Genomic DNA, 24,811 nt, shown 5'->3' on the forward strand with positions numbered 1-24,811 from the left:
AGGTCTCAGGGCCCTGCTTGACATGTGACTTTCTCCTACAGGGCTAGACAGGGGGGTCTTTTCTTCAGTGGTCCCCCCAATGACGATCGTGAGGCAGATGAGGGATATTTTGGACAGACTCTCACACCAGCCCATCCCCCAACAGTGATTGGCAGCTCCCAGCCAATCCCAACCCCCTGCTTTATATACTGAGCATAATGTTCTATGGTATGGAATATCCCTTTGGCCAGTTTGGGTTAACTGTCCTGGCTATGTTCCCTCACAGCCTCTTGTGCACCTGCTCGCTTATACAGAATGGAAAACTGAGAAGTCCTTGATTTAAAGTAAGCACTATCAAGCAGCAACTAAACATCAGTGTGTTATCAACATTATTCTCATACTAAATCCAAAATACGGGACTGTACCAGCTACTAAGAAGGTAGTTAACGTTATCCTAGCCAAAACAAGGATGGATGATTAAAGTAAAACCCACAGTTATTTAATTTAGTTGTTTTAAGAAGGAATGTATACATTTTTCAACCATATTTGCAACATTTGTGGATTCTACATTTAAAAGAATGTTAGTTCAAAATAGGAAGAATATTTGACCACCTTGGTTTTCTTATCTGTGTGATAATGACTTGTATCTGCTTTTTTCCCCCAGTTATTTGTAATAGATGTCCAGACTGGTCAAATTACCAAGATTCCTATTCTGAAAGATCGTGAACCTGCCATGGTGAACCAGCAGGGATGTGGTATTCATGCCATTGAGCTCAACCCCTCAAGGACCTTTCTGGCCACAGGTGGAGACAACCCTAACAGTCTTGCAATTTATCGTCTGCCTACACTTGATCCTGTGTGTGTGGGAGATGTAAGTGGGAGTATTTGGGGAAATTTTATTCTGTCCCAAGAATTGCTACTTTGAAGTGCATAAGGTCAAAGCAAGTGTAAAATTTGGGAGTTTTGTAGTGGAGAGTGAATTAAATATGAATGAGTACATAAATATACGAGAGGATTCTCAGGGTTCTAAGTCAGATTTCTTTCTTATCCTCATTCAGGTCTACTTCAGATTACTTTTAAGCACTGAAAATGTAACAAAATCTTCACCGTCAAAGTCTAATTGGGGTGATGATGATCTCTGAAACTTAGCTTTAGTGAAAAAACTCATTTGAGAAGTTGTAAAGGTGATTCAAGGCTTTCTCTTCTCCAGTGCAGCTTATATATGTATTATTTCACAGGTGGAACTTGGCTTTGAGGAGTAGTTCTAACCCAGTGGCTTGTGGCACTTTGATAGACTTTGATACTGGTTTTATTTTTGAAACATCATGAGGCCTTTTTAAAACAGCCAATCTTAAAAAGAAAACAGCTGAAATGGGTATAGTGGTGTCCTGTAAGCACTTCACTCTTATTTTTCCTTTTTGATTCAGGACTTCACATAGACATTAACTACAACAGCAGAGCTCAGGTCAGAGTTTCTGCAGTAGCAGATAACCAGCTGCAGAAAGGCTTGAATCTGAAGATTTGCATTACTTGTTATTCGTGTGCCACTGTGACTGCAGTTTTTCAAACAGAACTAGACCCCTATGGTCTTTTTTTTATACACAGGCTTCTCACCTTCTGAGGTAAAGATTCTTGAAAATTTAACCAGTAGGTCATATATTTCAAACATAATTTTTTTGTTTCTTTTTAGGGATGTGCATTTGAGGAAATAAAAATAAGCAGCTACTTTATAGAAGTAAAGAACACTGCTTTCAAAATGGAAAAAATCCAAGTCCTTAGAATTGAGATTAATTTTTCCTTGGTCAGAGATCTGTTTTTCTATTGCCTAATTGCTCTCTATTAATTATACATGTCAAAATCAATAAAAGTTAAAATTACTGTTAAGTACTTAAACTGCTACAGCTGGATAGTGGAATACTATTTATATGTTTTTAGCATAGGTCTTCTCTTTCTGAGTTTGCACTTAAGTATTCTTCACTTTAATATTTTTTTCGTCTGCCTTGAGACCACTGCAGAATATAATGGCACAGAAAATCTGTCTTTTTTGTTTTTGTTTTTTTTTTTTTTTCTTTTAGGATGGACATAAGGACTGGATATTTTCAATTGCATGGATAAGTGATACTATGGCTGTTTCTGGTAATGTTAATTTTTAATTTTTTTTTCCCCAGAATTTTATACTGATGTACAGCACTTGATAGGTCTTAGGGAAGCACCTTTAGAAGGGATTTGAAACCATTTGGAGCTACTTTGCCTATTTAAACCATTCTTGGTCTTAGTACAGCACTTAGCTTTTTAAATTTTTTTTTTTAATTTGTTGAGCCCTGGTCTAGATTGTACTTTTTTTTTTCCTAGTATTGGAGGGAATACTGTTGTCTTTACAGTAGGTGTTGACATGAGAGGGTGTCTTAACACAGTAAGTTCAAGGGAAGGATTCTACACCAGAATAATTTCAAGATACAGCTCAACAGTACTAGTTTCCTGAAATTGTATGGAAGACTGATTAATGAAAACTCAGTTTGTTTTATCAAGCTATCAGCAAAGTTGTGTGTGTGGTGTGTGTGTGTGTGTGTGTGTGTGTGTGTGTGTGTGTGTGTGTGTGTATTTATATATATAGGCACACATACTGTGGGAACTAATACAGAAGGTTCTAATAGAAAAGGTCAATTACTAACTTTTTAGTCAGTGTAGTTGGATAATCAGTGCAACTTCATAAAGTATTACTTACCTTGAGTAAAGGCAGCAATATGCCATTGAATTAATGTATTAGTTTACTCTCTTTCTGTGCTGAGAGGGTTTTGTATTCCATTCAAGGAGGTGTCAAACTGCAGGTGACAGAAAATCCTAACAGTCTCATATAAAAATCAAATGCTTCAACTGATGATTCAGTAATATAAAAAAAACAAAAGCTAACCCTTGAGTTGATCCTTGCAATTCTCTAACCCAAATATCTGCATTAAAAAACTCATTAAGTGACATTGTGTAGGGAAGAAATGGAGGTACATGTCAAATCTATCAGAGCTGACTTAAATGGAAGTGAGTTGCCTAAACACCAGAAGGGATGGGTATAGGACCTTGGATTAAATCCATATTGATCTTTGAACCAAAGACATTTAACTTTCTTCATCCAGTATTGTTGGTCTTACTGATTCATATTTTGTATCATTATCTTCAAATTCAGTCGAAAAATAAAATTAATTCTTGCTTGTTTGGCCTCAGTTCCTGTGTTACATTCTTTAAACAAGAGGTTGAATGAGTTGAATTAACAGTAGATTTTATTTAAATTGATGCAAATTGTGGTTTTAAATATATGTTTCTGTTCGGTTCACTAATGTATGTGTACATATCCATAAACATACTGTCAGAAATCAAACTGTCTAGAATTGGTATAAACCCCACTGAGTTTTCTTGTAGCTTTTTGTATTGGTTTAACAGACTGTCAATCTCAGCCTCAGTAAGCCAGGCTCAGGCTGAACACATAGGCTATTCAATTGCCTCTGAGCTTATTCTACATGTGAATCTCTAATGGTGATTGTTGTACAGGATCATGGTTTTTTGATGCATCTCAATCAGTTTGAAAACAGATGAGGTGATCTAGCTGATTGGAAACAATGTAGACAAACCAGTTGACAATAACTTCACAATGTTATGAACTCAACACCTCAGTAAAATAATGATTTTGTTAATAATAATTAATACATAGGCACCAACAGTGTGTTCAGTTAGATTAAATGAATCTAAAGTATCCTTTCTTTTTTTAAGACCTCACTGTTTATTGCAGTTCATTTTCTAAAAAGGATAATTATGTATATTTGAAATGCTGTTATGGACTACTTATTCAGGTTCCCGGGATGGTTCGATGGGTCTCTGGGAAGTTACAGAGGATGTGTTGTCCAAAACTGATGCCAGGCATAATCTCTCTCAAGTTCCTGTCTATGCCCACATAACACACAGGGCTCTGAAGGATATTCCTAAGGAGAACACCAATCCTGACAACTGTAAAGTCCGAGCATTGGCTTTCAACAATAAGAACAAGGTCAGTAAGATAAGCAAGACAGTTGAGTAGTCCTAATGTTAGTGTTCAGGAACACATAATCACGGAATGATTATATGCAGGTGCTTTTATTAAGAACTCTGGGTGTCAGGGGTACACAGACCCAAATCTGACTCTGACATGGTTTCGCGCCGAACATGTTTTATATTCTATCGTTATATAATGTACATATTAATTATTAAACTTACATTGTTCTATTGTATACATTGATTTCATCTAAGCATGGATTTCTCGTGATCCCCCTCAAACCTCTAACATAGTTTCTCATGATTCTTTAAACAATAATTATATCTAATCACATCTAACAATTATATCATTTATCATATACTGACTACACAGATGCAGTTTCACATGATCTAGCAAATACAAGGCCTAACATTTCCCAGGCCCTACCTTTAACATTTTCCCAGGGCCTACTAAACCTTTCTTTCTAGCTCCCCGAATTTTCTGTGATTTTAAAATCTTTTACTATCACTAAAACTGTCCATATGTATTTGAAAAAAAAGTCATCTAAATAAAATATACTAGAGAAGCAACCTGGAGTGTGAGTTTGTAAGGATATCTATAATACAAAAACTAACTCTTACTTTTTTTCTTCTTTTTTTTTCTTTTTTTCATAATAGGAACTGGGAGCTGTGTCCTTGGATGGGTATTTTCATCTTTGGAAAGCAGAGCACACACTATCAAAGGTGCTTTTCTGTTGGTGTAAAACTTAAAACATTGCTTTGCATTGAAGGTTATTCACTATTCTTTATTTCCTATAAATGCTTGATGAAAGAGCAGCAGTGTTTGTAAAACACTGTCCTGGTTCTGGCCAAGACAGGGTTAATTTTTGCAGCAGCCAGGAGGGGCACAGCCTGGACCCTGGGGTTATTAACTACCACCTCACACCAAGTGTAGAGGGAATGGAAGGGGGTAGCATTTTTCCAGTTTTGCTGGGGTGTATGGTTGGGTGGTGCCAGGTTCTACAGAGTGAGCAATCATGTGTGAATCATTCGCTTGTCTTGTACACACTGCTATCAGTATTGTTCTTGTTTATTTTTTTTTTTATTTTGTTGTTGTTTCTAGTAAATTGTTCTTATCTCAACCCGCAATCTTTACCTTTTTTTGCCTCAAATTCTCCTCCCCATCCCACCGAAGGGGGAAGTGAATGAGTAGTGCGTGGTCTGGGGTGATTCAATGGGAACACTAAATTGGGAAATACCATTCCTAAACTATGACAGTCAATTTGGCACCCAATGTGAGGCATGAAGCATTGAGATAACAACACATCTGACCAGAGCAGTTTGGAAACAAATTTGATCTAAGCATTTGTATTAGGTACAGAGCCACTGGTCACAACTTTGCTTGATCTGTTCACATTATGGTACCTAACCCCGTATATGTTCCCCCATGTGCTCCTCATGGTGCTCTTTTTCAGAGCAGGGAGAGGGATCAGGATTGCTTTATTGCTGTACTGTGGGATATCAGTTTATGACATGATAACATCAAGGGCAATGAGGGTCATTTAGGATGTGTCTTGAGTGCTGCTCTCCTGCATTTGCCTTGGGTGCTACCTCTGGGAATTCATTAATAATTGTACTGTCTGTAGGGAGAACAGGGGAGGATGATTTGCCCCAGATTTTCACACCCTTTTCCTCCTTCAGGTTTGTTACAACAGCTTGTGAGAATTTTGAATTTCCTTTGGATGTTAAGGAAGGCACATGTTCTTCTTGCTATGTCTACTCAGTACATGTTTAGAATTATGAAAGAGACTTCTTGTATGGTCATTCAGAGATCTACCCAGAGGGTGGATAGTCATGAGTGGCATGGAATGTGGGAGAAAATGGGACGGTTTCGGAGGACTTCTGTTCTCCAATGGTTTGGAAGTTCACCCCTGAACAGGACCCTGATAAAGTGGCAGAATATCTGAAAGGAAAATGCTGTGGTGATTCCAGAGAGGCACAAAGTAATGCAATGTGCTGGGCCCTGGCTACTGTTTACCAGATACCACTCGTCACTAGACAGCACCCTCAGGGGGAGGAGGAGGAGAAAAGCAGAGCAACTGCCACTGTGGCCACTCAAACTGCAACTGAACCAGAGGAACAACACATGCCAGTAGCAGTCATACCTATACAGAAAAAGAAATGCAAGACCAAATCAGTTTGCATAGTGAAGGATGAAGAGGAAGTAGGGCCCTCAGAACAGGAGGAAGAAGCAGGGACAGAGATAATCACCCAATCCCTATCCCCAGGTGAGCTGCACGATATATGAAAATATTTCAGCCCCTAGTAAGGGTGAGCCCCTGGTGACCCCCTGCTCTGATGCTGGGATAGCACAACCCACAGTTGGAAATCAGAGGATAGTGAAGCCAAGCAACTGGGATCCCTTTCCAGGGATGCAGGCATTGACAACAGCATTGGAAAAAGGACAGAAATCCTCAGCCTCTGGAGGTGACTCCTGTCAAGTGTGAGGGAAAGATATCTTTTCAAAGAGGATCTATCAGTGCACCAAGACAAGTGGAACACCATGGAGCAAGGTATCCAGTACCTGAGAGAATTAGTTGTGCTGGAGGTACTCTATAGAGATTCAAATAACAAGCAGTCCCCTGTAGATCCAGATGAAGTTTAGGGCACACAACCCATGTGGCACAACTTCATATGGGAGCATGCCATTGTCATACGCCAACTCATTGGCAGTGATGTCATGGACAGAACAAGAACAAACAGTGGATAATTTGGTTGCCCAACTCTGGCAATATGAGGAAAGTCTCTCTTCCTCCCTGTGGGCCTGCATCTCAGGTGTCCATGGACTTCCAGCAATTTACAGAGAAAATGTCCTGTGCCCTGCCAGTACAGGCCAGAGTCTCTGCTATTAAGAGCAAGCATGCCCCTGCTCAAGAGAGAGAGGGAATACACCACAAGGTAGGTAACCTGTGGTTTTACCTGCATGACCACAGAGAGGGCATGAAGAAGTGGGATGGAAAACCCACCTCTGCCCTAGGAGCTATGGGTATGTGAGTTGAGAGGAAGAACAACCACCACGGGTAATTCTTCAAGGAAAATTCTGCTTCAGTTTCCAGTGGGCAGGTCCTCAGACAGAAGGGAAGGTGCTGATGTTACTTCCAAACCTCTTGAAGGGACCTGTGGTTGATCATATTTATAAGAAGTGAGCAATGAGTACCATGACCAGAACTAGAGGGGCCCTGCCTCCAGCCCATTGGAGGAAAGGGATAATCAAATCTACTGGACTATGTGGATCTAATGGCCTGGCCCATCAGACCCACAGGAGTACAATGCTTTAATTTACACTGGTGCACAATGTACCCTGATGCCATTGAGATATGTAGGGTCAGAATCTATCTCTATTTCTGGGGTGACAGGGGGATCCCAACACCTGACTATACTGGAAGCTGAACTGAGCCTGCGTGGGAATTAATGGCAAAAACACCCCATTGTGACTGGGCCAGCGGCCCCGTGTATCCTTGACACAGATTACCTCAGGAGAGGGTATTTCAAGGACCCAAAAGGACATTGCTGGGATTTTGGGATAGCTGCTGTGAAGACAGAGGAAATTAGGCAGCTGAATACCTTGCTTGGTCTCTCAGAGGATCCTTCTGCTATGGGACTGCTGAGGGTCAAAGAACAGGGTACTGATCACTATCACAACAGTGCACTGTTGACAATACTGCACCAACCAGGATTCTGTGACCCTCATCCACAAGATGATTCGTGAACTGGAGCACCAGGGAGTGGTCAGCAAGACCCACTTACCCTTTAATAGCCCCATGTGTCCAGTACATAAGTCCAATGGAGAGTGGAGACTGACAGTGGATAATCATGGCCTGAACGATGTCACACCATCACTGAGTGCTTCTGTGCCAGGCATGCTGGAACTTCAGTATGAACTGGAATCCAAGGCAGCAAAGTAGTGCCACCATCGATATTGCCAATGTGTTTCTTCTACATTCCTTTAGCAGCAGAGTGCAGGCTGCAGTTTGCTTTTACCTGAAGGGGCATCCAGTACACCTGGAACCACCTACTCCAGGGGTGGAAGCACAGCCCCACTATTTGCCATGGACTGATCCAGACTGCATTGGAAAAGGGTCAGACTCCAGAACACTTGCAATACGTTGATGACATCATCGTATGGGGCAACACAGCAGAGGAAGTTTTTGAGAAAGGGGAGAAGATAATCTGGATTCTCATGAAAGCACATTTTGCCATAAAGCAAAGTAAGGTCAAGAGACTTGCCCAGGAATTTAGCTTTTAGGAGTAAAATGGCAAGATGGACAATATCAGATTCCAATAGATATGATAAGCAAAATAGCAGCTATGTCCTCACCAACCAGCAAAAAGGAAACACAAGCTTTCCTAGCACTGTGGGTTTTTGGAGAATGCATATTCCAGATTACAGTCAGATTGATTGTAAACCTTCTCTATTGCATGACCTGGAAGAAGAATGATTTCAAGTGGGGTCCTGAACAAGAACAAGCTTTTGAACAAATTAAACCAGGAGAGTGTTCATGCAGTAGCCCTTGGGCCAGTCAGGACAGGACAAGATGTGAAAAATGTGCTCTATACCACAGCCGGGGAGAATCATCCTTCCTGGAGCCTCTGGCAAAAAGTACCCAGAAAGACTCAAGGACGATCCCTGGGGGATACAAAGGATCCAAGGTCTGTTACACCCCAACTGAAAAAGAGATACTGGCAGCTTATGAATGGGTTTGAGCTGCTTCAGAAGTGATTGGCACTGAAGCACAGCTCGTCCTGGCACCCTGACTGCCAGTGCTGGGCTGGATGTTCAAAGGAAAAGTCCCTTCCGCACATCATGCCACTGATGCCATGTGGAGCTAGTAGATTGCTCTGATCACACAATGAGCTTAAATAGAAAACCGCAATCATCCAGCAATCTTGAAAGTCATTACAAACTCGCCTGAAGGCAAAAATTTCAGACTAATTTCAGAGAAGAAGGTGCCATCCTGAAGAGGCCCCACCATATAATCAGATATCAGAAAATGAAAAGCAATGTGCTGTCTTTACTGATGCTTTCTGCTGTATTGTAGGGATACATCAAACATGGAAAGCAGCCATATGGAGCCCTACATGGCGAGTTGCAGAAGCTACCAAGCAACAAGTTGGATCAAGTCAGGTTGCAGAGCTGAAAGTCGTCCAGCTGGCTTTAGGTATCACTGAATGAGAGAAGTGGCCAACACTCTACCTCTACACTGACTCGTGGATGGTAGAAAATACTCTGTGGGGGTGGCTGGACCAATGGAAAAAGACCAATTGGCAGCATAAAGGGAAACTCATCTGGTCTGCTGAATTGTGGCAAGACATTGCTGCTCAGGTGCTCAGGTAGAAGTTGGCTTTTCAAACATTGATATAAACATTTAGTGAAGTCCACCTGGTTAGTTAACTCTAGAGGCTCTACCAATCAAGCTGGCTCTGCCCTATCAAAACCTTCATATACCATAGAAGGGGATAAAGTCCCTGTGGTGCATATGAGAAATGTGTTGGGGAAGACAGTTTGGATCAGTCCTGCCTCAAGGAAAGGCAAATCCATCTGTGGGATTGTTTTGGCTCAAGGACCTGGGTGCATTTGGCATGTAATGCAAAGAGATGGGGGAATGCAATGTGTACCTCAAGGGGATTTGATTTTTGGGTGAGAACAGCCTGTAATGTTGAGTTGTTTAATATTGGTTGCTGAATGCCACTGCTGCTGTGTGCCATAACTACCATGGACAATGAGGATCGATTGCTCCAGATACACCAGTCATGAGCTCCTGATGCAGCAAACAGCCAACAGCACGCCAGCCCTCCTGTCTTGGAAGACATTTTGAATGGACAGCCATTGACTAAGGGAATGGTACCCATGCTTGTGTGTGTGTATATATCTATAAGATGTAGGATCTGGGTGTGATTTAGATGGTATAGAATAAGGGTTGGATAAAGTCCTGGTTCTGTCCAGGACAGGGTTAATTTTTGCAGCAGTTGGGAGGGGCACAGTCCAGACCCTGAGATTATTCAATACCACCTCATGTCATGGGCAGAGGGGACAGCGGAGGGTGGCATTTTTTTGGTTTTTCTGGGGTGTATGGTCAGGTTGTGCTGGATTCCGTGTAGTGAGCAACCGCGTGTGAATCATTCACCTGTCTTGTACACTCTGCTTTTAGTATTGTTGTTACTGTTCATTTTCTTATTTCATTGCTGTTTCTAGTAAATTGTTCTTATCACATCCTATGACCTTTACCTTTTTACCTTTTTTTGCCTCCAATTCTCCTCTTCAGCCCACTGCAGGGGGAGGTGGGGGGGAAGTGTGTAAGCAGTGTGTGGTCTGGGGTGATTCAGTGAGAACACTAAATTGGGGAATACCATTCCTAAACCATGACAAACACATAAATCTTTAAGTAAAATGCAATGTCCTAAAAATTAAAACTTGGGGAAAGAAACTTCCCACTCACCTTATTTTTAAGGGTGAGAAGTTCTCTTAACTTTCTGCCAGTTCTGGGTGAGCTGAAGTAAGCTGTTCCATAGAGAGTATCATTGATACTTAATTAGTAGCCTTCATAAAGGAAGTTGCACTTATTTAAGTGTAATTATAGATCAAACCCACAAATATCTATACTACTGTATGAAGTAAGCTTTTTCAGCTGAGATCATGTCTCTGTACACCTGCTGAAGAAATACCAGCTTAGAAAGATGTAAAACAATATGCCAAAATGTCCATTGTTCTTTGCATAATACATGGTTCAGCCTTTATCATCTCAGTTTTGTTCAGATAAGGTATCTAATCTTCAGGTGTTGTTTTTTCTCTGAGTCAGGTTGCTTTTCTCTTAAACTTTTATAGTTGTGATGAACTTATTTTTAGCTGTGTTTTGGGTTTTTTCACTGCAACTCCCTTGAACATAGTTTACAGAATTGTTTTATTAGTGTTTTTTTCTCTTATCATAATGTGTTGATTTGTCTTTTCTTTGTTTCTAGTTACTTTCCACAAAGTTGCCATACTGCAGGGAGAATGTGTGTTTGGCTTATGGTCCGGAGTGGTCAGTGTATGCAGTAGGATCACAGGCACATGTCTCCTTTTTGGATCCAAGGCAGCCTTCTCACAATGTAAAATCCGTCTGTTCCAAAGAACGAGGCAGTGGTAAGAAACTTGTCAAAGGGTGCTTCAAATGGTTTGCTTGCAGAAGTAGCTTTTAAGACTGCAGTAAGATAAGCTTCCAATAAATATGAAGGTTTTTTTCATGTGATAGACTAAATTATTAATACCATATATAGGTTTTGTTTTTATGACATTATTCCTTGAGCAACCAACAAACCAAATGTAAAATCAACTCTGAAATCTAATGAAGGACAACATCAATGTTTTTATGATCAACTAAATTGCACGCCATCTAAATATTACTGAACTTCTAAAAGTATGCATTTTACTTATTACTGAACTTCACTGTGCATTTTACTTCTGCTTATTTTTTACTGTGTCTTATTCTGTTTTACTTAATTTCAAAGCAAATCCAGTCTTTGCAACACCTTATACTGTCTATTCTCACATTTTTCTCTGGGGACAGAAAAAAACCCATGTTGTCTGCTCTGTCCTATCATACTGGGAGTCAGTGCTGTGAGTGAATGCTTGCTTTGTCATTTTAAAGTCATGAGTGAGGCACTTAATTGTCAGTGTGTGTTTATTTGCTTTAAATATACAAAAGCTTACTCTTAAAAAAAAGTTTGCAGATTTTAGTGCTGTTTTCCTTTTCTGATGTGAATGTAGTATGTCCAATTGAACCTTACACCTGGGTCAAGCCTGGAGGTTTGTAGGGTACATGGCCACATAAGCTTCTTCCCATACCCTTTATTTTCAAGCATGAGAAGGCACTGTGTTGTGATGCCCATTTGAAACCATATTAATCCCAGAGTAATAAGTTGCTAGTCCTTATTTAACCTAACTCTAGGCATTCATCTCTTCATTGGGCAAGTTTATTTTAAAAAATGCATGTAGGCAAGGATTAGGAAATTTTTATTTATGTGGTTACTGGACTTTGAACAGTGCTGTCTAGATAAATGTCAGGATCTGCTTCTTTTAGATACAGAAGTTTCTATAATATGAGAAAAGGTCATTTACCAGCTCATGTTTGTCACTTGAACATCTTGCCAGCAACACTCCTGTTGGAACTCTAGTTTGGGAACCCTTGATCACTCCTCTATCATCTAACAAAAATTCTACAATACCACTGATTCCCACACCCATAAAGAAACCCAAAGTCCACAATCTTCTGTGGGCAAAACACAAGGGTTGGAATCTCTGTGCAAGCCACATCTGTGTGACTTCTTCTCTGCTTGTGGAGTGGTCATAGTTGTCTTGCACTTGATAGAGTTTCACATCCTTCACTGAAATCCACCTGGACTCTGCACCTGTTAAAACACAAGCAAACCCACATCCCCGCAGGGACTGGGGGATTTTCTCAAAATCCTGGAAGTGCGGAATGGGCCATGCTATGAGAAATAAAATATTGATCAGTTCTGTTTTGCAAAATTGCATAGAGACATGTAAGATAATGACATAAGTTGCTATTATTAACACTCTTTGGTTATGAGCATGAGGAAACAGAGCAAAACAATGCGTGTAGTAAAGAAGACACTAACAGTAATTAGGAATCAATCAGATAATGCACATAATCAATAACACATGTGCAATTATATAATTACTAAGCACTGCAACACTGAACTGTCATCCCAGAGTCTGCAGCAGCTGATAAACCTCAGATCAGTAGAGAATTGCAACATCATGTCCAGATAATGATTCTCCAAGCTCACTTTAAAAGTAGGTTCAGCTGTCATATAGAGAGTCAAATTGCCAAGCCAAAACGACTTGAATACTTTTTGATGCAGAAAACATCTGAGTTTATTGTCAATCATCCCATCCGAGTAGAGCTAGAGCTTGGCCAGAGCCCAAACTCTAATTGGTGGGTGTCACTTAAAACGTTTTAAACCAAGGCTCTTAAAAATAGCAGTTATGAGTAAAAAACCTTAGGGTTAAAAACCAATCAAACCATCAAGTAATTGAATCCCTCCCAAGTTTCCTTCAGGATAGAGGTTCTTTGAACACAGCAAACCTGTTCTTCAAAGATTTGATAGTGGTCACAGGCAGGATTATGAGCCTGGATCTGGACACTGAGAGTGTGAAGGTGGAGAAAGTGCAGCTGAATGGGAGACTGATTACCTAGTACGAAACCAAAACCCAAAGAAAGAAGTTAATGTTACAGCTGGACTCTTTGCTGGAGTACTTCTGTAATAATAACTGAAGAAAGCCACGAGACTAGCAGTCTGCATAAAGAAAATGTATAAGCTGTTAGAAAACAAAAAGCAGGATCCTGAAGAGACATGTGTCTTGTAGGTGATCACACAAAGAGATGGTAAAACATATGAAAGCCAGCTGTAAATACCACAACAATACCTTAATAATAATTCTTATTACAAAAATCAGTAAATTCATATTACATAATCAATATATTAGCAGCAAGTGTTCGAAGGGGTTAAGACAACCCTTTTTTAAGCATTCATGTAATATTAACAACAATCACTATTTATTGGTATTACCTATAGAAAACAGAAATAACAGGGGTTACAAGTTCACTACCAGCAATCCCCAAACATCAAATCATTGGGGAATCAGCTGATGACCTTGCAGATAGGATGTGATTGAAGTTTCCCAAATGTTCTGTCTTCAGAGAAATTTTGGGTAGTTGAATCATTACTAATACTTGTATCTTTACACAGTGGTTTCACTTGCTGGGAAACACTTTTCACGGTAAAATATTTCCATCTATGTCATATTTGGAATAGCACTGATTTGCATAGTGTCTCCCTTTTCTGCATCTTGGGCAACGATTCAGTGCTGTCGCATTTCCTACAGACTCTGGGCAATATTTTGTTATATGTCCAAATTTCCCACTCTTGAAACATGGCCTTTTGGCGAGTTCTGCTGCTATTATTTCTGTGGAATTATCTTGCTGAGGAGTTACATGGAGAGCTGCGAGGGTTCTTGAAAGTCTTTCATCCTGTGCTTGAAGGAGTTTCCTGACCTGTTCTCCCCAAATACCTGCTTGGAGAGCTGCGAGGGTTCTTGAAAGTCTTTCATCCTGTGCTTGAAGGAGTTTCCTGACCTGTTCTCCCCAAATACCTGCTTGGATTGCTGCAATGTACTGAGTTGTGCCCACCTTACTGCATGCCTCTATCATTTCAGTCATGGTTAGTTGACCAGGCATGGCACTAATTATATGTTTGCATTCTGCATTGGCATTTGTGAAAGTGAGGCTTCGAAGCAGATGTGGCTTCGCCGCTTCATCACTTACTTGTCTGTCCACTGCTTGCATGAGATAATAGATGAATGAAGTGAAGGGCTCAGAAAGACCTTGCTTTATTTCTGTGTAAATGCCTTCTGGAGTTCCAACTGGTTGAATTTGCAAAATTGCCTTTCATGCCGCCTCTTTAATGTCCACAATCACATCTCGAGGCAACTTGGCTGACTGATCTTCAGGTTTGTCATCTCTTGCTAATTGAGCCAGTGTGAGAGCTGCATGTGGTCCTCCCACATAACTATTTCTCAGTTGAAGGAGAGCCCTCTGCCATCTTGCATCCCACAGCAGGAGTTGTGAATCTGTAAAAATTGTCGAGGCAATGCACCTACAATCAAAAAGTATCAAGTCATAATTGTTGAATGTGCCTCTTAAAAGCTGTTTGAAGTATGGGGATCCCAAACCATTATTTTTCACTGCTTCCATCAAATCTTTGACAACATCATGATCCAGAGGTTCCCATCTAGGATTTTCATTTTGTCTCGCGTATCTCACTGGCAATGTGATGCTATCTGTGTCTGCTATATCAAAGTTTCTTTCTTTCAGTGCTTTCTTCCTGATGTCTGTCCAGTTCATTGAACCGGACGTATTTCTTGAGACATTTCTGTTAAATGGAACCATATCCATGCCCGTATTCTGTGGATTTGTAGTCTGCCAGGATGTACCTTCTGGCCTGAAGGTTGCATGCATCCCATGCACCCCTCACCCTCCTGTTTGAGGCATGGGGAGGGACATTTGTGGTGGTGCACACAGGGGAAAAGAGGGTGCAATGGCTGAACCTGCCATTGGTGGCATTGCAGATGGTACCGATATAGATATGTAGGGAGTATTTACAAAGGATGCAGAAAGGGTGTTGCCATCTTGCCCTGGAAAGGAGGTTTGAGGAAAGTGTGCACCATGTTGTGGTAGGAATTCCTGAGCACATTCCCTGACTTGGAGGAAGAGCTGCCGTATAGTCTTTTGAAAATGGGAAAAGGTGTGGGCGAGTCATGGAGCTGGACTGTTGCCCTGGAAACCAAGCTGTTGGGGCAGGCATATGAAGTACTGGAGTGCTGCCTGTTGTGGTCCAAAAGTTGGATGGGGCCTGTGATGGTACAGGAATGCCTTGTGAGGCTGTGATGGTTATAATATTTTTGCTGCTGATATCTTGAGCTGGTGGGTTTTGTGCTCCTAAATCACTCATGGCTTGAGCTCTGTTCTCCTGACCAGTCTTTGGAACGTATGCTGCAGCTGTTGTGTCTTGTCCCAACACTTCCCATTTACCTGGGAATATATTCATCATATTCTGTTCACCTGAGAAGGGAACTGGAAAAGGTACTTAAGGGGCTTGGCCTAACTGTGTTTCAAGCAGAGGTTCTGAGACTATGGTATTTAGTCTGTAGTGGTTGAACTTGCTGCAGTGGTACTGTTGTTCCACTTGGTGGCGCTGTTACTGCATAGTTTGCTTGCGAGGATCCCGATCTGGGCCGTGCCAGGGCTGTGTTCGGGCTGTAGCAGGCAGTCCCGAATCTACAGTGAGCAGTGACGAGTCCAGGGGCACAGCCATAGCTGTAGGTTCTGGCAGCCCCCACAGCGCTGCTTGGATGAAGGAAGGAGAGGCCCCGGGCACACTCAGAGGCTGCGCAGTCTGGCGGGAAGGGGAGGCGAGGGGGGGATGACGTCAGACCCACTTGATCCCGCCCATTGTACCGTGGGTTGGGGCTCAGAAGCGAATAGGGGTGGAACAAAGCTGACGTCATCGGGCTCCGAGCCCGCCCCTGCTGAACGGGGGGGACTGGAAAGACGCCTCTTACATAATTTTCGGGGCATGGGCGGGGGCAGGAGCTGTGGGTGGACCGCCAAGTGGCAGGGGCGTTGCCACAGAAGCTCCGGAGGCAGGCTTAGCTGCCTGGAACGTCTCCCAAGGTGGGGAGGGGGGTGGAGAAACGTGTGTTCTGGACCCCGCTGCTCCCGAGGCATGCGCAGTTGTAAAGGATTCGAAAAATGCCATATCTGCCTGATTCGATGGTCCCAAGAGCAATTTGAGTTTTGAACGGCCCCGAGGTCCCTCCTGTAATAAGCAGGGCAGGAGACTTTTTCTCCTTTTTATTGCCTTTATTAAAAGTGATCAGCTCAAGGTTGGGAGGCTCGACGGATCTGTGGTCTCTCCATTGTCGCTCTCAGGGTGACTCGGAGGAGGAGGAATGTGCAGCTTTGTCCACTAGGGGGCAGAACTGGGGGGTCCTGTCCTCACGAGAGCTGTGGGAGTATACCTCGTGTTACAACTTTCGGGTTTGCCGTCCTGGGGTCCTGGTTCCAGCTGAGGTCTTTGCTCAGGGCGAGGGGCAACGAAGGTTCTCAGCATCTCTGCAGGCTCGGTACTTTGTTTCTCACGTCCAGACATCACTTTGATCTCTTAATTCTGTGTTGGCTCGTTGTTTTTGGGGTCTTTTGCCCATGGCATGCTGGTTCCGAGGTTATTTTGCATGCCCTCTGATGTCCCCGCCATGTCCCCTCCTTTCACTGTCCAAGAAGGGCTATCAACCTGGCTTTTAGGCAGGACGGTACTGATACAAAAGGAGTAGTTAACGAAAACAACCGGTGATTACAATAATAAACAGGTAGAACTCCACCTTGGCAGCAACTGGACTAATCTGTTCACTCTGCAACCTTTTAAAAAAATTGGCAGCTTTTTTTACTTAGAACACCTCCCGGGCTCTGCCTGGGTTGCAGTCCCCCGTCCGTCTGTCGGGACGACTCCGTGCCTGCATTCACAGGAATAACGCATAACGCCTTCCTCTTGTGATTCACGGGGGACAGTTTCGCCCGGGACTAAGGGGGGGGAGGGGGCTGTGGAGGCTCCTGACTGTTGGAGAGTCTCTGCAGCTTCAGAGGAAGGGGCCACGGGCCCTGGCACTCCTGCCTGCAAGGGAACACCCTGCAGCCCCTGGGGTGTTTGCAAAGTACCTTTTGCAAGAGGTTTTTGGCATTTTGCCTCATGAATTACCTCATAAACAACTCTGCAGATTGACAGAAGGCTCGCAGCCTTCTGGTCTTTGCATGTCGCAGAATGATAGAGTTCCATATTAACATCCTCCCATAGATCTGGGTCAAATAAATCTATAACTGTAGCATTGGGGAATTCCTCCCTCACCCAGAAGAACACAGCTTCCAGTTCCTGTCTAGAGACCCAGACTGGATGCTACCTCATCATTATCTCTAGATCATTAATGACATCCGCCTCTGTTTTTGAGACCTTACTCCCCATTTTGGCTCCTTGACAGCTTAGCCGACCCTAATGGGTCTGTCATCCTTGGGTATCTGTCCGTGCTCCAACCAGCAGCTCACAGAAATATGGCTCCCTTGTACCGGATTTTCCAAGTGTCCAAGACGCCGAGATATTCACCTCCGGAGGAATTTTTCTGGCTTCTGGCTTTCGTCAAGGAGAGTCCTGGCACAATCTCTTCCTGCCGAGTTTGCACTTTTACACGGGGGCACCAGTTTGTGGAAACCCTCCCCGAGGATCCCCCTGATGGGGAGACCCCTTCAAAGTTCTGTGCCAGTATTGAGAGACAGATGGGACTTCTGTTTTTTTTTGGTCTTCAGGTTGTTGTTTATTTTTCTCTTATCAGAAGTTCAGCACGCCGTCTACATCTCAGACTTAGCGTACAAAGAGAAGGCACCAAAAATCACAAGACACACAGGTTTGATATAAAATTTTGATAGCCAAACTGAATTTTATTTCTATATCTTTTATTTTAAAGAAAGCAAGCAAGCAGCACTGGGTGGCTGGGGAGTCACTGCTCCACTCACAGCACACACCACTACAAGTTCACCAGAGTATATATACTGTTTTTAAGCCTACAAAGCATTTTCCAGTGTGCTTGTATTAGTCCAAATCAACAAATCTCAATAAGCTGGGATCAGCAATTTCATAATCTTTCCAGGTGGTCGATGGCTTCCTGTCGTTCTTGTGGTCGTCTGGAGGGAGGTCTTACCGGTGTCTGCTACATGATTTTTGTCAAGTGCATCAAGGTTTTTATTATACATAAGCATTTAGTTGCTTTGTTACAATATCACTTCAGCTTTACCACAACTTCCTCTATTTTATTCTAAGCATCAGTCATCTTGCTACCTCATCTCTTTACTCTACTGTACTTCTATTTCGATGCTTTATTTGGCTATTTGGTCAAAAAGTTTCAAAACCGTTCTTTTTAGTTATCCCAGGGAACACATCCACTTTCGACACAGCAGATACAAGCATTTGCTGATTTCATTGCCAATTGACACAAATCACAAAAACATTTTTCACAGGTTCAAGGTCTTTTAAAGCTATTTTGTCCAATTAACTCTTAAAATGTACTTTATTTCTACCTTTCTACCAATTACTATTTACTTGTCTGTCCACGCAACATCTGCATTGCAGTTCTTTCTAACCAATCACTCTGTGCCACCAACACTGCAGAAAATGGAGTAGATGAAGAACAAGGAGATCAGACAACGCCCAAAATCCTCCATCTTGTCTTCTATCTACCTCCATACTAAAAACCCAAAACTCTAAGTTTTCCACCCTGTGATATTATACACTTCTAACCAACTACACACCCGTAATCCCAGTGCTATTAATCAATTTTGGAAGCTGGTTCCACGGCCTCAGGTCAAATGCAGTGCTCTCCTGGGGATCAGTGCCTGTCAGCACAGAAAGTCTAAAATTCTCAGCATCCAGGGTTCCAGCAGTCACCCTTCAGTATCATAAGGAAGAAATACCAGGACACCGGAGTGTGGTGCCCAGTGGTGACTGGTGGCTAAAAACTTCTATCTTGAATTATGTGATCATCCCTGCTGAGGGGATGACCTATGTGTAGGGAGTATCTCTGGGGTGCTAGTTCATGTCTAGAGAAAACCTTTGCTCAATACTGTTTTCTATTCTGCAAAGTAGATTTTTTTGGTGTGTGTGGGTAGTGGTGGAGGCACTTAAGTAATATTAATTCCCAAGATACTGAGTGTTTCAACTTTCTGTTGATCTCACTGGGACTTGAAATGGTGCGACACCTCTAGAAAGTAGGCTGTTTATTGATTTGCAGACTAAAATCTGGGTTAACTTTTAAAGTGCTTTGAAGTGTTACTTGAATGTGCTTTCAGCTTCTAAATGCAACTGCTGGACATGGTAAGTCCATATTAACTTCAGTTTATTAATGTTGTATACAAAAGCAGATCAGAGAAATGTCACTTAGTAAGACTGAAACTGGGGGTGTTTTTTACCTAGTATAACCCTGTCTCCTCTATGTGAGAAGGCAGCAAATGCTTTTTAGTGCATCTTGTAAGAGTTGCTTTTCTTAGCAGCTATACAGGAAAGTGCAGGCCCTGGACTGTAGTTCTTGATCTGTGAGAGTGACTTCTTTCTGCTTGATTGGCCTGCAGAGCAATGTTGTGTGCCTGTGACTTTATAATCCTGAAGGCAGCAATGTTAATGCAGTGGACAGAGCTTGCACAGCACAGACTGTGTCTACTCTTTGTGTAGGGCATGCTACTGCATCTTCATTTCCTTCTGGGATTTGTAGAGCTCCCTGCCTCTGAGGAGTAAGACTCAATTTATTGACCCAAATAGTCCAGGCCTACAGGTGGTAGAGTGCTGGAAATGTAGAAGAGCTTACTGTGATCAGTTCTAGGCACAGGTGGTGTTTTTAGTTTGATGGGAATGATTAATCTGAGGTACTTCAGCCCCTTAGGAGCCAATTTGAAGTGCTGTTCTTGAAGGCCTGTCCTAAACATCCACTTAGTAGTGGGTACAAAATGGATTCCTTCAGTTTTCCTTCAATTTTTTTTTTATTAGAGAAAGATTCACAGTTGGTTTGTATTTTATAGCTTTTTATTAATTAATTGCATTGAAAAGTATATGCCATCTCTTTCATATTCCATCCAAAGCAGTTAAGCAATAAAAGCAATAACCATGGGAATATAGAAGACAGAAAATTGATGGACTAAGTCCTTGAAGAGGAGGCAAAACAAAGAAGATAATACCTTTCTTACACAGGATGTTTAATGATGAGACAATCAACCCCCAGTTTTGACTGGTTCTGTGGTGAGAACTTGCCCTAATGATGAACTTTGCTCATTATAATAATAAAAAACACATCCCTAGCTCAGGCACCCTCTACTCACAAAAAGACCACTACTCATCGAGCATGTGCCATGATTTCTTGGGACACTATGCCTTTAAATCAAAGCAGAGAAAGGATAAGCCAATAGAAACTTAGGCAAGTAGTGACTTAAGTAAGATGTGCTAATAGCCTAATGTTGTAACCTTTTAAGTAGGCCTTTGTGTGCCTCAGTGTGCTGGTTTTGTGGATCTACAACCCAGTACCCCTTTCTGGTCAGAGCTGTAAATAAATCAAATACATTGACTCTGTGAGGATTGGCTTCTTGCACACCAGGTGAAAGAACCTGGTTCAGGGCAACAATGAAGAGGAAGAGATGTCTCCCAACTTGCTCAGATGCATTTGTAGTTCTCTGAATTAGAGATTCAGCAGGTGTGAGACTTGCACAGTGGTTTCCCACCTATTAAGCCTGCAGCCAAGACTTCACCTCATATCTAGAACACAACAATGTGACCTTGTGTGTTCTAAGCGTGTTTAACAGATGCTGGTGGCTGTGGATGTAACATCAGATTGTGGAGATGGAAGAATGAGGATGTGTTTCTAGTTAGGACTCTGTACAGAGGGGAAGGGTAAACTACATCTACACCCCTTGGATGTCTGCTGTCACATGTACTGCTGGTTATATTCCAGTATGTCACGAGTTTTGTGACATTTAGCCCCACTTGGTACAGTGACAGCAGTTGACACATGGATGTATCTGGCCTAACTCACTCTTTTCCCTTCCTGTTTGAATGCTTGTTTAGGCTGTAATTCAGTGGAACTTTAAAGAGGGCTTAAAAAGCTGTAGGGTTTATAACCTGCCTTTATGTTGTACAACAAAGAGTAGCATAGATGTGGTGGGGTTTAATCTGCATAGAAGAGTTGTTTGTGTTTGAGTACTTATACTGAACAAACCTTTTGCACAATAGAGATGACAGGACATTTTGCAAATATATTTTCCTACATAGAGAATCTCCTCAAGACTATTTCCAAGGGAAGGAAGCTTAATCTGAATCTTAATCTGAAGATGAGGCTTCAGATTAAGATTTTGTGAAAACAAAATGTATTATTTTGCTCAATTTAATGGCATAACTGAATTGTGTTAGAATGTTTTGTTTGGATTGGAAACTTGTAGCTTCCCATGTGCTGGTGTAACATGGTGGTGCTTTGCTTGTAGTATTCTTAGTCTGTTTTTATTGCTGGGTAAAGTGCTAAAAGTACTAGCTATGAAGTAAGGTGTGCTGGTATGAGATTATTTGAGCAGGGACAGCCTCAAAATTATTTAAAATCCTGATCTGTCTTAGCAGCAAAGTGACTAGTGCTTATACTTGCTTACAGCTAGCCTCTTGACCAGCAAAATGCACTTGATAGCAGCTGGAACAGTAATTTTTCTCACATAGTCACTTATCACATCTTGGCAGATAGCTAGATAGGGTGTGAGCTTGTGGAGGGAACCAGCGTGTTCTTTCCTCTGTCTGCTGCCCACATACTCATGGTGTGTTCACTTAGAGGCTTGTGAGCAAAACAAAACTACTTTTGATTCTAAATGGCTTGTGATCTTTGTTTATCTGTCAGAGCTGGGGCCTGCTGAGAATTAAGCTTCTTACTACACATCATCAGTGTATCTGATGGCATCAGAAAAGAAAGGAAGTAGTATATGTAATTGAAGCTGCTGTTTCAATAGCATCAATGATATTTGTCTGCACTGCTCCATAGCAGTGTGTGGCCCAAACTTGTGTGTTATGGAGAATACTATTAGTAGGTAGTTCCTCTTAAAGAAAATTTTAGACATCAAGAAGCAGCACTGCAGAGCCAAAGCATCCATTTTCATTACTGCATTGTATGTCCCTTCTCTTTTTGGCAGGTATTCGATCGGTGAGCTTTTACGAGCACATCATCACAGTGGGAACGGGGCAAGGTTCCCTATTGTTTTATGATATCCGAGCCCAGAGGTTCCTGAATGAAAAGCCCCCACATGCCTGCTATGGACAGAAGCAGAAATTAGGAGGAAGTGAAATTTTAAAGTTGACTACTGGGAAAGGTTGGCTGGTGAGTATCTTGTAGTTGTAGGAAACCCTTTACACAGGAGTTTACACTGTTTTTTTGTAGTAATGGAAGCTATTATATGAAATTTGTCCCAGTCAAACAGTGATCATGTAACTAATAACGGTAGTCTTGAAAAGCAAGAAGTGCTGCAGTATTGCTCTCTATAAAAGCTTTATGAAAGGGTATTGAATGATTGGTTGCTCAAGTGTAAGGCATACTGACTACTTTTCTTATGCACTGATTCATAAATGAACTAGATTTTATATCTTCATATTTTCTAATGCAATCTAACTTCTAGTTTTCAGAACCTCAAACACAAAATTCATTGTCTTCCTTTAAAAATGTGCTACTCTAATGTGGTACTCAAAGCAAGAGAGTTTTAATTGTGTGCAGTATTAGAAACTGTCCTCCTGAGGTAATGCCATGGCAGGCACTTGAGTTCAATTTTCTGTATGTTATCATAAAGCAGTTAATGGCTTTGTCTAACTTTTCTCCATTATCCTTTGCATCACTGTGATGTAACTTTAAAAACTGATGAAACTTAATATCTTCCCTACCCTTCATCTCCCCTCTCCAATGTTTGGCCCCAATGTCCCCAGAAAAAGCTTCAGGACAACATTGTTATTGATCTGTCTGAAGCTTCAGGAGTATTAACAGAGAAGATCCCTTTTTAGGCTCTGGAAACAACCTTCTGCTTTTGTGAAACAAGGTTTTGGGTTTGTTTGGCAGCAGTAATAATCTAAACTTTCCTTTAACAGAATCACGATGAAACCTGGAGAAATTATTTTTCTGACATACATTTCTTCCCAAATGCTGTTTATACCCACTGCTACGACTCATCTGGAACGAAACTCTTTGTGGCAGGAGGCCCCCTTCCATCAGGACTTCATGGGAATTATGCTGGTCTCTGGAGCTAATGATAACTCTTCATAAATGCTGATCTTGACACAGATTTCTACTTTTCTTTACCATTTTAAAAACAAAATTATGTGATGCCACTGACTTCTGGTTTAAATGCAAGTTATTTTTAGGCAATTTTCTGTTGGTCTCCAACAGTCTTGTACATGTTTTTGAACCATTATTTTTGCTTTAACCTGCTTAGTCTTTTATATGAAGGGGTTTTTAAATCCTTTTTTATTGTATTTACTCCAAATGACTCTTCTCCCACATTTAGGCTGTCTTAGCCACATGCCTCCTCCTCTTTGCTGTGACATAGGATTCCTTCTTATAGCATGGTTGCTGCTGGACTTTCTGTGAAAGTCTAGGGGCTGTGTGTCTTCAGATATTTTGTCAGTTCCATTACCTGAAGTGAGGACTGCTTGTAATTTAAAAATATTAAAAATATTTGTAAGAGATAAAGTAGTAGCTTATCTGTAGAGCCTGGCCCTAGTCTGGGTTAATCTTATTTTTTAAAAGTACAAGTCTAATGACACTGTCTATACATAGAGGAGTATGGTCATTTTAATCTGTACTCATTGGAGCCCAGGGATAGATTCCTCTGGGGTATTGCCCATCAAGCCCAAAGTGCAGGAGTTTTAAAAAATGCATTTGTATTTGAATTGTAGTTTTCAACAGTGCCAAAAGAAAATTTATCCATTGTTCCTTTTCTGCTTCTCCCAGGTATCAGCTTGCACAACTGGAGTTTGTATAGGCTGTTCTGAGGTGTGGCTATTGCATGATGACATTACATTGAGGGCCTGCAGAGGTGCTGAGAGGAAATGGGGGCTAGGGACATGAGTGTTCTTGTCCTTCAAAATGAACTAAATCTATCAATTTTTCAGATGAGTCAAGATTCCTTAGTATGCTGCTGTGGTAGCTCATGGGTTCTTCATAAACTGCCTAAAACCCAGGACCTCTTTTTGTCCCAGGTTGTGGAAGCTTTTCCCATTTTAGCTTTTCTGTTTGGCCATCTCCTCTAATATGCCAATGGAATAAATAAACTGGGTTTTTTTCTCTGAGGGTAAAGAGTGCATCTTGGACTTGTCTAATGCAAGCTGGAAGCTTTCCATGTAGCAAGATAACTTGCTGTTAGCTCACATTGAGCTAGCAGCATCTGTTGTCATCTTGCTTGCTGTAGGAGAGGCTCAGGTTTTCCTTGAATCCCCTGCTGCCTTCTGCAATCAAACTCCTACAAACTTCATGTGGGACTGGGTGGGGAGAATAGGTCCAATGCCCTTCAGGTCCAACCATGAAGCATGTGCATTCCAGGGTGATGGTCTTACCTAATACTCACTAAAATGCAGGACTCAAGGGTGCTCCTCCTAGCCTTTTGGCAGGCACCAAGCT

The 24,811-nt window shown here is 41.7% G+C and overlaps 1 protein-coding gene across 3 annotated transcripts in view; it reads left to right on the forward strand.

The window, feature by feature from the left end:
- The window catches only part of LOC136568537 (DDB1- and CUL4-associated factor 12-like), a 61,319-nt gene that overhangs the window by 26,350 nt on the left and 10,158 nt on the right, over nucleotides 1–24,811 (forward strand). For 2 of the 3 annotated variants that reach the window (XM_066568556.1, XM_066568558.1), the window contains exons 3-9: nucleotides 644–850; nucleotides 2,055–2,115; nucleotides 3,819–4,012; nucleotides 4,654–4,719; nucleotides 10,993–11,155; nucleotides 22,344–22,528; nucleotides 23,284–24,386. In XM_066568556.1, the coding sequence (XP_066424653.1) occupies nucleotides 644–850; nucleotides 2,055–2,115; nucleotides 3,819–4,012; nucleotides 4,654–4,719; nucleotides 10,993–11,155; nucleotides 22,344–22,528; nucleotides 23,284–23,442 (1,035 nt within the window). In that variant the 3' untranslated portion in view covers nucleotides 23,443–24,386. Of the gene's footprint in view, nucleotides 1–643; nucleotides 851–2,054; nucleotides 2,116–3,818; nucleotides 4,013–4,653; nucleotides 4,720–10,992; nucleotides 11,156–22,343; nucleotides 22,529–23,283; nucleotides 24,387–24,811 lie in introns of those variants that run through there. The other variant, XM_066568557.1, reaches the window with a different exon arrangement.

This window comes from Molothrus aeneus, chromosome W, assembly GCF_037042795.1.
Source record: "Molothrus aeneus isolate 106 chromosome W, BPBGC_Maene_1.0, whole genome shotgun sequence".
Classification (NCBI taxonomy): domain Eukaryota; kingdom Metazoa; phylum Chordata; class Aves; order Passeriformes; family Icteridae; genus Molothrus; species Molothrus aeneus.